This window comes from Typopeltis vanoorti, chromosome 25 (assembly GCF_054136105.1).
Source record: "Typopeltis vanoorti isolate ZY-2024b chromosome 25, IOZ_Tvanoo_1.0, whole genome shotgun sequence".
Lineage (NCBI taxonomy): Eukaryota > Metazoa > Arthropoda > Arachnida > Uropygi > Thelyphonidae > Typopeltis > Typopeltis vanoorti.
The window spans coordinates 35,675,038-35,690,139 of record NC_143573.1 but is presented as its reverse complement, the minus strand read 5'-3'; the positions used below and the strand labels follow the sequence as shown (position 1 = coordinate 35,690,139).

General features: G+C 37.3%; 1 protein-coding gene across 2 annotated transcripts in view; it reads right to left on the bottom strand.

Moving 5' to 3' along the window:
- The window catches only part of LOC150092662 (patatin-like phospholipase domain-containing protein 2), a 93,626-nt gene that overhangs the window by 66,191 nt on the left and 12,333 nt on the right, over nt 1-15,102 (bottom strand). For both annotated transcript variants that reach the window (XM_090414563.1, XM_090414564.1), the window contains exon 2: nt 2,055-2,287. In XM_090414563.1, coding sequence (XP_090270689.1) covers nt 2,055-2,287 — 233 coding nt within the window. The remainder of the gene's footprint in view (nt 1-2,054; nt 2,288-15,102) is intronic.

Sequence of the window (15,102 nt, the reverse complement as noted above, 5' to 3'; positions counted from 1 at the left end):
TGATCATTATCAATTTCCTGATTGAAATCCTCAAGAGGTGTGCAGGATACTATTTTTATTTTATTCGTGTAGGATTCCCCACATTCCTCGACTGCCCCTTAAGACTGGTTGAGCCCTCCTAATGAGGAATTAAGTACTATATCCTATGACTGTACCCTGTGTGTTCATGGAACTGGTTTGTCTGCTTGTAGGATGAAAATCCCCAGATAAACTCGGGGGGGGGGGCTGCTTTTCCATGCCCAAGACTGGCTAACTTGGCTATGTCTGAAAAAGATCCTTAAACTCCTCACGTCATCAACAGGAATTGAACCTCCTTGGACACTCCTTCCCCAGGCATATGGTTGAAAAGGGCATAGCTACTAGGCTAACCGCATGGACACAGGATACTAAGACAGTACTACATGATTAAGGTTGCATTATTGCAAACTTCTTAACAATTTTCCTCCAAATTAGTTTATCACTTGTCAGCATTCCAATGTTGTAATATCTTGAAAGTTTATTTTTCACTTGGTTAGAATATAATAAATTTAGTTTAATCCTTTATCCAAGTGTGAGCAAACAAAGTTTGCACCTGAAAGTATCTTCAGGACTGGGGTAAGGTGGTACAACACCAGGGCAACTCCTTGCAAAGGTGGAGCAAGATAACATCACTCCTATCTCAGTATCTCCCATAATGCAGAACACATCTCCTTGTGGATATGTCTAATGTTATGCATTAAGGGAAGGGCCACTACCCTGACTAGTTTTGACCTTTATTGAGGTCTCTTCAGTGGGAGCCAGGCCCAAGTGGAGATAAAAGCCAGAAGCATTAGCAAGGTCATCTCTACTTATAGGAGTTGCTAAGGTGTTGTACTACCTTACCCCAGTCCTGAAGATACTTTCAGGCACAAACTTTGTTTGCTCACACTTGGATAAAGGATTAAACTAAATTTATTATATTCTAACCAAGTGAAAAATAAACTTTCAACATCTTTCTCTAAATCCAGAGTAATTTATTAAAAAGGTGGCACACCATTTGGCAACTCCTGTAGGTAGAGATGACCTTGCTAATGCTTCTGGCTGGTATCTCCACTTGGGCCTGGCTCCCACTGAAGAGACCTCAATAAAGGTCGAAACTAGTCTGGGTAGTGGCCCTTCCCTTAACGCATAACATTAGACATATCCGCAAGGAGATGTGTTCTGCATTATGGGAGATACTGAGATAGGAGTGATGTTAGCTTGCTCCACCTTTGCAAGGACTTGCCCTGGTGTTGTACCACCTTACCCCAGTCCTAAAGATACTTTCAGGTGCAAACTTTGTTTGCTCATGCTTGGATAAAGGATTAAACTAAATTTATTATGTTGTAATATCTTATATTTCATCTTCAAGGGCACTTCTGACTACTTCAATCCACCTACAGTTTGGTCTTTCTCTGGGTCATATTTTCCTGCCATCAAATGCCTATTTGGATAATCTGGGCTTTCCCCATTCTGTTTAAATGTCCATACTAGCTTAGATTAATTTTGTTCAATAACTCATAAATGATAAGCGCTAAACCACCTGATTCATCTTATAAATTTAAAACAAACATCATGTAAGCATTTATTTGAAGATTCTGAACATAAATGTTTTTCCCTCAAAATTCTTTTAAAATAAACTTAAAATTTAAAATAAAAAAAATTTGAATTTAGTCAAGGTTCCAGTTGGATAAGCAACAGTGGGTAATCCAGTTACAAATGAAAATTTCTCTTCTACTGGTAATCTAAACAGCAAAATTTTTCCATAGTGATCTCAGACTTCATATCTTCAGATCTTATACTTCATTTTGACAATCAAAACTAGAACTAAAATTTAAAAATAGCAAAACCTTTTTTGTTATAGTTTGGTTGTTTGTAGTCAGATACAGACATTAGGTAATTTGGGCTAATCCATTTTAGTGTAATGAGCAGTACTAACTCTTACTGATACATACTCCTTGAACTCAATAGTGAGAACAATATTTTATGATTATCAAGGATTAATAAGGATATTCAAATTATATTTAAAATTGTTTTGCATTTTTAAAGCAATTTACCTGAATAAGGTCTTCCCTAGTATCAAATCTAGACAAGAGAACATTTTGGCCATCTGACACTCTAGTAACAGAGATATGAAGTCTTCCATTGCAACGTAAATGGGCATCTTCAGGAAGCATACGACGAAGACCAGACTCAACGATATGAACTAGGTCAAAACTTGGGTGAAACGGACCGAGTGCACGTGCTCGAGCTTTCACGGCCACTCTCAAAATATCACTTGTAACTTCTCCTGTTCACAATGAAAACTGGTCAACAATTTACACCAGAAAAATTCCAAATACAATTAAAAATATATAAGGTTATTAACATATAATGTTACTTTTAATAGCAAAGCACTATCTAAGAAGTACTTTCAAACATAAATACACTCAGGTCTCTTTTTATGTGGATTTGAAGTTATCAGGTGCATAACTTCAAAACTTATGTACTGTTGTACACAATGAACAGAGTGTTGCAGCACATTCTGGTATAAGGTGAGTAAAGTGTAAGCAGTGAGTGTCCGTGAAGTTTAATTTTGCATGTGAGTAAGTGTTTGTCTTTTCATTATCGAAAGCCTAAATTTTGAACTAATTTTTATCTTAAAGATTTAATTTGGCCCAATGGAGGAAAAAAGCACCAAAGAAAAGCAATTTCTTTGGAAATGAAAATTGCAATTTTAGATCGCTTTGCAAAAGGAGAGAGAGAGAGATCTACGGCGATTGTGGTAAACATTTTAATTTAGGTGAATCTATTATAAGAGCAATCAAAAAGAATGAAGTCACAATAAGAAAATCTCATTTCTGGCACAAAACTAAGTGCCAAATTACCACCGTACTCAAGAGATGCTTTATTGGAAAAAACGGAACGAGCACTCGAAATTTGGATCGAAGAATTAACTCAAAGAAGAATTCCTATAAGTCGTTATTTAATTAAACAAAAAGCTCTTCGGTTTTATGAAGAGAAGAAGCAATTGGAGCCATCTATTTCTGCTTCCCAGGCTGATAAAGAATTTGAAGTTAGCAAAGGATAGTTAACTGTGTTTTTAAAAAAGGAATGCACTTCATAACGTGAAGATTACAGGCAAGGTTGCAGCAGCAGATGAAGAAGCAGCCAAAAATTTTCAAGAGAAGTTAGCCAAAATTATTGAAGATGGTGGATATTGTCCTGATCAAGTGTTTAACACTGACGAAACAGGATTGTTTTGGAGGAAAATGCCTAGTCGAACTCACATCGCAAAGTCTGAGAAAAAAGCAAGTGGGTTTAAACCAAGCAAAGATTGAATAATGTTGTTACTTTGTAGCAATGTATCAAGGGATCGAATGTTGAAATCCCTCCTAGTAAATCGATCTCTAAGACCATGTGCTCTTAAAGGCAAAGATCTAAAACAGCTACCGGCATTGGATGGCTAATACAAAGGCCTGGGTAATAACTGCTGTATTTACTGAATGGTTCAATAATTGCTTTGTACCAGCAGCTTGACCTGGATGCGTTGCAAACAGTGCAACCACAAACATCTACATTATCAGCTGAAATCATTACAATTTCAGCTGATAATGGTGGAGAAGGCTTTGATACATTTAGCCAGAATGATGTAGGCAAATTACTTGTGGATAATGCCAGAAGTGGAAACATATATGAAGCAAAAAGCTCTCGATTTTAAAGTTTTATTAATTGTTGACAATGCACCAAGTCAACCGCAGTTAGAACATCCAAATGTGCAGGTAGTGTTTTTTTTTCACCCAAGACAACAAGCATTATTCAGCCATTATATGAAGGCATAATTGCTACTTTTAAAAAATATTACATTAAGCACACTTTTCGATTTATATTGGATAAACTAGAAAATGAATCATTAACATTTTTTTATTTCCTAACAGACGTTTGGAAATAATTTTCTATTTTGCACTGCGTAAATCATGTTACATCTGCTATCACTGAAATAAGAAATGCCTGTTGGAAAGCAGCTTGACCTGGATGTGTTGAAAACAGTGCAACCATGCAAACATCAACATTATCAACTGAAATCATTACTCTGGCACAGGAAATTGGTGGAGAAGGCTTTGATACATTTAACCAGAATGATGTAGACTAATTACTTGTGAATAATGCCTTAAGTGATGATGATATCATTGGATATCAATTAACTTTAGATATCGTCGAAGATCCAGAAAACGATGTTGAAGCGGAAGAAAAATCTGTTCCCCTCAATGAAAATATAAAGCTTGGAGTAAAGTGGATGACAATATTAAACAGGAAGTGCATGCGAAAAAGAGGCTGTGGAAGAGATATAAGGAGACAGGAGAAGAGAAGATGCATGAAGAGTGACCAGTATGGTAAGAAAGACGAAACTGGAATATGAGAGGAGATTAGCCCTAACATTCAAAGAAAACCCTAAGGAAATTTTTAGATATGTGGCCAGTAGGAGGAGAAATGACTGTGGAAGAATGATATTGTGGGATAAAAATGGAAACAGAGTGACTGATGCAGAGGACATAGTAGAACTATTCAATGAACACTTTATTGGAGTATTTCATCCTGGAGGAGTCAGTTTTAATGCTAGAGGGATAGGGCAGGTTCAAGGTTTCGAGGTACAGGAGGAGAGTGTGTTTCAAATACTGAGTACTCTGGATGTCAGTAAAGCTGTGGGACTGGATGGTATTTCACCACGAGTTTTGAGAGAATGTGCTAGGGAACTGACAGTGCCTTTGACCTGGATTTTCAATGAAAGTCTGGCTGCAGGAATGGTGCCCATGGAATGGAAGGAAGGTAAGATAGTGCCATTGCATAAGGGCAGTAGCAGACTGGAAGTGTCTATTTATAGACCAGTCTGTGTGTCATCAGTAGTTGTTAAGATCTTGGAGAAAGTAGTGAAGGATCGTATACAGCATTGGGCAGATGAGGGTAATGTTATCTGTGAGAGTCAACATGGATTTGTGAAGTGGCGCTCTTGTTTTAGCAATATGCTAGCCTTTTATGATAAAGTTACAAGAGCATTAGATGAGGGAAAGGCATATATTACCATTTTCTTAGACTTAGCGAAGGCATTTGACAGGGTGCCACATGATAAGCTGATATTTAAGTTGCAGCACATGGGTCTGGATGTCAGATTGGCCAACTGGATTCAGGATTGGCTGTCCCATAGGTATCAGAGAGTTGTGTATGGTGGGACAGTGTCAAGGAAGCAGAGGGTTACAAGTGGGGTCCCATAGGGACCAGTACTGGGACCTATATTGTTTAACCTTTATATCAATGACATTGTCAGTGGATTGCAAGGGGATATTCAGTTGTTTGCAGATGATGCGAAGCTGGGAAGGATTATTAGTAATAGTGCAGGTGCGGCAGCCCTGCAAGAGGATTTGAATAAGCTAGATAGATGGGCAAATGAATGGAGATGTCAGTTTAATGCAGCAGAATGTAAGGTCCTGAGTTTTGGGAAACATCGATGGGACACTGCATACTATATGGGAGGAGTTATACTGGAGGAAGTAGGGGAGACAAGAGATCTGGGGTTGATGATTGATAGAAACCTGAAATTCAGGGGACATATTGCAAAGGTGGTGAAGGTAACACAGAGGATTGCTGCAGTAATGAGAAGGACACTGATCTGCAGAGATAAAACAGTTATTATTCCATTGTATAAGACCCTGATCAGACTACACTTGGACTACTATTCTCAGATTTGGTCCCCAGGATTTGAAGGTGAGAAATTAACTGTGGAAAGGGTACAAAGGCGGATAACAAAGATGGTTTCAGGACTGTACAATGATAGTTATGAGGATTGGTGAGGGAATGTGGACTGCAGAGTGGTGGATAGAAGAAGGAGCGGTGATATGATTGAGACTTTTAAACCTTTGAGAGGTGATTACAGGGTTGACACTTGGGAGTTCTTTCGCTTGGTTGAACAGCGGGAAGGAGTGATGATGAGAGGCCATCCCTGGAAGTTACGAAAGGAAACTGTGAGCAAGAGGGTGAGGAGTGGTTTCTTTGCATGGAGGGTGGTTGAACCATGGAATGCATTGCCTGATGGAATGGTGAGAGCGAGAACGGTCAATGAGTTCAAGGAGTGGTATGATAGACTTTGTGTTTCTTAGGGGGGGGACCTCCCCTTGATAGACTGTTTCTTAAGAAGGACCTCCCACAATAAATCTTTTGACTCCATGGAGGCCTGAATAATAATAATAATAATAATTCGAGAAGGTCTTGAACTGTGCAATAAATTGGAAAAATCATTTTCTTGTTAATGACACAAATTCTGAATGAGCCTTTAAATTCCAATGTGAGCTGAAGAACTGTATGTCTGGACATCGCGAGCGGTATAAAAAATTAGTAAAATCATCATCACAAAGTTTAATCACTGATTACATTCTCAGAAGAAAAAAATCAGCACAGAACGAGGGTGAAGCTAATTCTTTTGGTAAAGAACCATTGCCTTTACCATACAGATCTGATGCGCTGACTATCTCTTTTGGTGATGAAAGTGATTTCGCAAACGTTGCCAAATATGGTCTAATAGCGACAATAATTCTGATGACAAGATGTAAAAAAAAAAATTACTTTTCAATAAAATCAAATGAATAAAGCTTTAAAACAAACTTAGGCATTCTTATTTTCCTGAATTTTTATAAACTTTTTATGCGATTTTAGGTTTATTTTAATTCATTACTTCGGTTTTATGCAATTTTAGAAAAGTATGGAACGCATCCCTAATTTTTCAAAGTTAAGTTAGGTCTTTTTGTGCGATTTTTTATATGCGATTTTCTGTGGAACTGCATAAAAAGAAATCTGACTGTACATTGTTTCTGGATCCTAATATATAAACTTTTTAACCAGTTTTGCAATTCTCTAGAGGAGTTACTCACTATATCCTATTGCAAAGCATGGCAAAACTTGAGGTTATCACTTCATTATATAATAACAATGAACTCTCCCGCACTTTTTTTTAAACTACAGAATTTCAAAGTTCTCCAGGGTTAATGAAGAGCTATCTCTATATATTTATAAATGAAATTTCAAGTCATAACACTAATGTAAGGTAATGGGGTAATCTTTTCATTACATAACAAGGAAAACTCTCTCCACATACATTTTAAACTGAGAAGTTTAAAAATTATCTGAAAGTTAATGAAAAGTTGCAGCTGTGTGTTATAAAAATGACAAATTCAGGTATATAAATGTTCTTTAATTCATACACTCTTATGAATTCTTAGAAGGGTGATGCCAACATGCTATAAGCTGAAGGATTCAATGTTTACAACTGAAACACTTCCTTTCTTCAATTTACTGATGAAGCTAGAACAAACACCAAGATGATTGCTGTTATCAATAACCTAAATAGACTATCTGCCTAACTACAAGAATATCAGGTAATCACCTTCCCAGCACCATTGACTTTTTATCTTCTAGATCAGGGGTAGGGAACCTTTTTAGTATCAAGGGCAAAAATTGCTAATTTAAAAACCTCCACGGGCGACTGGAAATTTTTAACTCTTATATATAGTGTATGTAGTGTGCTGATGTACATACGAGTACATCAGCAAAGGGGAGAATTGAAATAGACTTGCAGGCGAAATTCTGCCCACAGGTGAGGGGTTCCCCACTCCTGTTCTAGATCATAAATTCCTCAATTTTCTCTCTCTCTCATTTTTTTAAAATGTCCTTCTCCAAGACACTCCCAGTCTTCTCTCCTTTGATTATAGCTTCTGCTCTCACTGAAGAAAAATAATTTATGCTGCAATGAATGCCATCTCCCATTTGACTTAAAATTCCCAACCACTACCAGAGTCCAAGAAAAAAAAATTAAACAAGTGGCTCAAAAAAACTCTTCACACTTTGCCAAAAGATTAAGCTCCTGGTATCATTCTTTTACAACTCTTGCAGAAATCAAAGACCAGACCATTGCATTTTCCTTTCAGTCATTTACTAGAACTAAAACAACAGAAGAATCCCAAATGGCTTACACCAGAAGAATCCCAATATGCCAAAATGTTATGCTACAAAATTAACACTTGCCCTATATCACCTTTATAAACTAAACTATCATTTATTTAATATCTATCTGATGGAAGAAAGCATATATTCAACTAATTCCCAAAAACAGATATGTCAACCATCAAACAATTGCTGTCACCTGTTTTCTTGAAAATAATGGTGGTCAATAACAGCTTCTTTGCAAACTGAAAGTCTGTCAATTAATCAGTGACTACCAGTATGAGTTTCATCACTCAAATCACAGATTTCCTAGTTAGCATTACTTACTTTTGGGAACACGCCATGGAGAAACTTGTGTGGTTGCTCTTGACATTTGATCAGGTCGGGCATAGAGAGAAAGACCTACATACTGCACCACCATTTTATGATCTTCCTGCCTTAGCAGTTGAATTGCCAGTTTCTCTCTACTGTTTGCTATGTGTAATGAAAGAACATTATCTCTTCAGGATTTCCATCAGTGTTTGAATATTCTAGGTTCTCAGTTTCACCATGTTACTTCCTATTATACATAAATTACCTTTCCTAGGGTTTGTTTATTTTTATTTATCTTAATAAACATGTGGTCACAATACCGGAATCTCTCTTTTGAACTACTAAACTACAGAAACCTATGCCTACAAATCGTGTAATGTTCAAATATTGAAGATCTTCCATAACAAGTGCCTCAATCATCTTCCTTGTCGTTCCCAAGTGGAATGATTCATTATTATTAGTATTATTAACATTCAGATGACCAACATTGATTCTATGACTCCACAGAGTCAAAGGACTCTCACTTGTGCAAAAAAATCAAACTGTGACTTAAGCCCATTCACAGTTTCTGCATTCCACTTACCAGTCATTCTCTCATGTTGAGAATCTTCTTTTCACTCATCTGCTCACACCCTCTTTAAACAGCTTCTGGGGATGGCCTCTTGTTCCACCCTTGTCTCATGCTATTCTATGAAAAATTTCCTCCAGATTAATCTGGTAATAATCCCTCACAAACTTTTACATCTTAATCATATCCCCTCTTCTTGTATTCACTCTGCAATTACTCTGTAGCTGCATTCCCTAAATCTCTCTTTGTATCTAACATTCCACAGACCTGACACTTAGTGAACCTTCTCTGGACCCTCTCCAATACATCTTTATCCCCCTTGAAAACCATGTGACCAAATCTGCACCCAGCAGTCCATATACAGCCTGAACAAAGCCTTGTACAAGGGACCCATAACCTTTGCTTCTACATGGCAATGTCAGTTTAAGTTAGCACAGTCCCCCTCATTGTTGCCATAATCATTGATGTTCTTACAATTTTAGTAATGTGACCCCTAAACTTCAACTCTGTTCACTGTCACTTTCAAATCTCTCATCTATTCCACCTCCTTCAAAATTCCCCCATTAATTGTATACTCTACATCTTAACCTTGTGTATCATATTTCAAGACTTTGCAACATTAAGCAGCTCCACTCCCATAATCTATTGTAATCCTCCTGAAAGGCCACAACGTTTGCTGTACCTCTCATAACTCTTCCCAACTTTGCATCATTGGCAAACAGCTGCATATTTCCAGTTAAGTCAGTCACAATGTTATTAATGTACAAGTTAATAAAGTTCCCAAAATAGATCACTGTGGCACTCCACTAGTGACCTTCCATTTTTGAAATGCCACTTCTCCATATATAACCTACTGATATCTATATTAAAGTTAATCAGCTATCCAAATCACTAGTCTATTATCCAATCCTAATCTGTTTCAGTTCAACCACCAGCTTGTCATATGGCATTTTATCAAAGTATAGAACTTTATATGCATTTAAATTATCCAGTGAATTTGTCACTTTGTAGTAACACATAATTAGATTGCTGAAGCATGACAAATTTGCTGAAGAGAAATGCATATACAGTTCTATACTTGGATTTTTGAAACGTTCTGAGGTATTCTGAACATTGTAAGTTTCAGGAAGTAATAATAAATCATCAGCACCCCTTCCTTAATTTTTTTTTTCTGGGTGCGGATGGGATCAACAGAGGATCAATATAATCAGAACAATTTGTTGATCAAAGCACACAGCTTCTTCAAGGAATTTCACCCAAAATTAATCTTTAATCCACAATTAAGTCCTTCAGTTTTGACAGCATTTGTCTATTTACTCCTCAAAATTTTCTTGAAAAAGCTGCATGTCTGACATTTTCTATAAAATAGATTTCTTGTAAATATAATTACTGTATGCCCAGTGATGCGAGACCTGTCGACACTTCTGTGCATGTCAAAAGAAGGAGAATCCATTCTGATATTAGGGTAATCAATGCGTTTCGTGGGATGATTGTTTATTATTATACATCGGAAAATTTGCTTTTCTTTTATGAAAATTCTAGTTTTTAAAGTGGTAACTATTTTGCGTGTACAACAGTTGGAAAATTTACGTATAAAGCATGTGATTTTGAATGTTAGTGACCAATTCGTACATCCTTTATTTTTTTCTCCCCTTCAGCATGAATTGCTATTCTTGGCATAATGCCAAGGTCGGCTCTACGAAGTGTGGGTGTACAATATATTGTTTTGAGGCGATATCTGCAACAGTAGCTGTCTGCTTACTTTACAGTCTTCATAGTAATTGATGGATGATTATGAAATTTATTGCTTAAACTAAACATTTAAATTTAGTATTTGACAGAAGACTTTATTATTTTTTTGGCGATGCACAGGAAAACTCCCACATCACTGAGAACAAGAAAAGCAAGAATGAGCTAGTCAAAACTGAAAGCAATTCTGATCAATTTTTTTAAATATCAATGACGTGGTAATGGTTGAATGGGTACCAGAGGGTCAGACAGTTAATCAACATTATTACCTTGAGGTTCTGGCCAAGCTGAAAGAACGAGTGAGGAAAAAGAGACCCCAATCTCTGGAAGAACAATGCTTGGATTCTCTATCACGACAATGCTCCAGCCCACAGTGCACTGTAAAGCAGTATCTGGCTGATAAGAAGATCCCAATGTTGGACCATCCAACTTACTCGCCGGACTTAGTTCCATGCGACTTTTACCTTTTTTCCAAAGTTGAAATTCGCATTGAAGAGCACCCATTGTCAGTGAGTGGATGAGATAAAGGAGAAACCAGCAGCACTACTGAATTCAGATAACACCTGACTTGTAGCACTGCTTCCAACAATAGAAAATTCGTATGCAATGGTGTATAGATAGAGGAAGGGAGTATGTTGAAGGGGATAACAATTAAGTTGTACAATTGTAATAATAAACCACATTTTTGCAACCAGTCTCATTATTTAATTATTTATTTATTAGTTATTTAAGAGCTACATCTCGTAGATCATTCTGACCTTGTGGATGCTAGACATTTGTTTTGAACAGTCTGTGAAAAAAAAAAAAAATTCCTTAACTTGCTAAAGTATCATTTGTGTCCTTCACCTGGTTTAGTGAGTTTACTAATGGTTCCAAAGGAATACAATGAAGAAAAAATAATGGCAATACACATAAGTAAGGCTAAAATGTTGTTTCTAATTATAAAAAAGCATGATAATACATTTGTGGCAAAGATATTGAGAAACTGATTAAAAACAGAATATGGATACTACTATATATATATATAATATTATATTATTATATTTATATTATATTATTATTATATAATATATAACCCCTATAGAGAATAAATTTCACTGCAGAATAACTTACTTCATTAGCAGCATATTTATCATGCTATATCTTAAACTCATTCACACTCCCACAATGCATTTTTACTCACTTGCCACAAAGAGTGGCAAGTTAGTGGAATGCATTATTATTATTATGGTCTCCATGGAGTCAAAAGACTCCATGGGGACCTGAGGTCCTTCTTAGGAAGGACCTCAGCGGGAGGTCCTTCTTAGGAAACACAAAGTCCATCAAGACTCATCATGGGAGATCCCTCCTCGGAAACACAAAGTCTATCATACCACTCTTTAAACACAGCTGTTCTCGCTCTCACCACTCTATCAGGCAATGCATCCCATGGCTCAACCACCCTCCATGCAAAGAAACTACTCCTCACCCTCTTGCTCACAGTTTCCTTTTGTAACTTCCAGGGATGGCCTCTTGTCATCACTCCTTCATGCTGTTCAACCAAGTGAAAGAACTCCCCAGTGTAATTGATGACATCTCTCCAAATGGTGGGAGAGATGTCATTTCAGTTATTATCAACTCTTCTGATGCTATGACGAAATCCAAAACTATTGTTCCCTCTATTACATGTTGCCTAAGACATTTGTCCCTCATGAATTCTAGAAATTCCATTCCCTTATTGCTGCATGCATCTTCCTCTCCCCAATTTATACTGCTGTAGTTAAAATCACCCATAACAATCATTCTTCTGGCACTTTCCAAGCTCAACTGTCTAAACATCTCCTGGTCCCCACCCTCTGTGCTCCTTGGTCTGTAGCAACACCCCACTAAATATCCTACTCTGCCCACCTCTACCTCACACCATATGCTTTCAAAATCATTAGTGTCACTGCCTTCCAAAGCCTCCACTCTTAGAGGATATAAGTCATCACTTATCGTAAGCAGTACTCCATCACCATGCTTTCCCTTTCTATTCTGCCAAAAAATGCTGTACTCTGCTACTTCTATTCCTGTTATTAAATCCTCTTCTGTCAACCACGTCTCAGTGATGCTTTCAGTGCCATCAATTCCTCTCCTTTATTCTGGATACTCGTGGCATTGGTTAAAGCATAAAAATGCCATTGTTTCTATACCCAGCATTATCTCCTCTAGACTCTACTGGGCTCAGCTTTACCTGATGTCGTCCCCCTTTTCGCAAGTACCCATTCCCACAAGAGGCCACCCCTGTTACCATCCACCTTGGGACACACCGACTCGTTCAGAATAGCAATCTCTCCAGATGCCTATGTCCATCCTCATTCAAATGCAAACGGTCTCTCGCATACAATTCTTCTCTGTCCTCAAACACCCTCCAAGCATCCACATATTCCAATCCTCTCTTCTGACACATTCTAGTTATTATGTTATTCAATATTACTGCTTTTCTGCTCAGCTCTTCACTATCATACCTAGGCAACACACACACTATCTTTCCTCTCTGTGTCTTCCGGTGCTAAGCACTGTGACACTGCAGAACCCCCAAGGAAAAAATGAAATTTTGTTTGTGTTTATAAATAATAACAATGCTTACAACATTATATAAATGTAATACAACATGTTAAAGGTTACAGCTTATATTTCGACATTGATTTAATAGTTAATAATTGAAATTGTTCTATTAACGCTTTAGATTACAAAACAAATGCACTGCGACCTAACGGCGATATTCGTTTGCGCTTGTCATTGCACGTTATGTCATTCCCACACTGTTCAAACGGCAGTGTATCTTTAGTATGCTTATGTGCCTTATTTCTGTGAGATATGAAATGTTCATTATTGGTGCGTGTGCGTGGTGAACTATTTTTTGTAAATCTTATTTTATTTTGTTAAAAAAAATATAATTATTTATTTATTATAGATACAAGGCTGAATTAAGACATGTGCCACTGTTGAACATATGAAAAGAATTATATTTTTCATTTGTTTCATATAACGCTAATTGCAATCTAACGCCGATATTCGTTTGCGCTTGCACGTTACGTCATACGATACACTGCCCAACAGGCAATGTATCATATGCTTCTATGCATTATTTCTGTAAGATATGAAATGTTTATTATTGATGCGTGTTCGTGGTGAACTATTTTTTGTAAATCTTATTTTATTTTGTTAAAATAACATATAATTATTTATTTATTTATTATACATTCAAGGCTGAATTATGACGAGTGTCACTGTTGAAAATATGAAAATAATTTTTTTTTTTTCAATTATTGTTACACGAAACAAATGCACTGCGATCTAATGCCGATATTCATTTGGGCTTGTCATTGCTATTGATAAGAAACTTTTATTATTGGTGTTTGTGGTGAGGATGAAATATTTTTAATATGTAAATTTATTTATTAATAAATTCGTTACTGATTAGTGACAAATAAGGTTGTTGTTTTTTTTTTGTATATGCAACACCCCCACTTAAAATTTTCACCGGCTGCCACTGGTGTCTTCTTTCACACAACCTCAAGCAAGAATCTCATATCTCTCGCTACTCAATTTACATTACGTGTAAAGTCATTTGTTCCTACCATCACAATCATCTCATCCACCCCTCTTAATTGCCATAGCCACACTTTCTATCATTACTCCAAGCAAACACTGCCAATGCATCCTATCTTGAACACCACAGATCATTGAGTCCCATACATTACACCTCTCACCACCCTATTCCTCGATTGCTCACATGCATCAATCAGTCTCTCTCTCCTCTAACACTTTCTCTCTGTGTTCCCCTATTTACCTGCCTTCCTGACAACACTATCTTTGGTTCCAGTACTCTCTTGCATTCCTCTCTCCTACTGTTTCCATTCTCTCCTCTTCTCTCATTCCCTCTCTTCTACTGTTCCTATTCTCTCATTCCCTCTCTTCTACTGTTCCTATTCATTCCCATAACTCTCTCTCACTCTACTCTGATTTGCCTAATCTCTTCTTTCACCCTTCTCATCTCATTCCCTAAACATTCCACCTGCTCTTTCAGCTCATCTAGCTCTCTTTCTCTGCAAGTCAGCCACTCTCGTTTGCCATTCATCCTCCCAACTCAGACCATCTCCAAATAATAATAATCGTATGATGATACATGTCCGTAAGTCCCCTTTACGGGGAGGTATGGCACCATCTCAGTTCCCCCGCCAAAAAAAAAATTTTATCTGGGCTCTGGAACCAGCATAGCTGACGAATCAGACCTATGGCTTGGTTAGTATTCCTGACTGTAATTCATGTGTGTTCACTGGACCGGTTTGCCTGCTTGCAGGATGAAAAACTCCAGATAAACTGGTGGAAAAAACCCTGCTGTCCACGCCCAAGACCGGCTAACTTGGCTATGACTGAGGAAGATCTTAAAGCTCCTCGCATTGTCGATGGAAATCGAACCTAGGACACTCCTTCCCCAGACACATGGTTGCGAAGCGCATAGGCTAACCGTGCGGACCATCTCC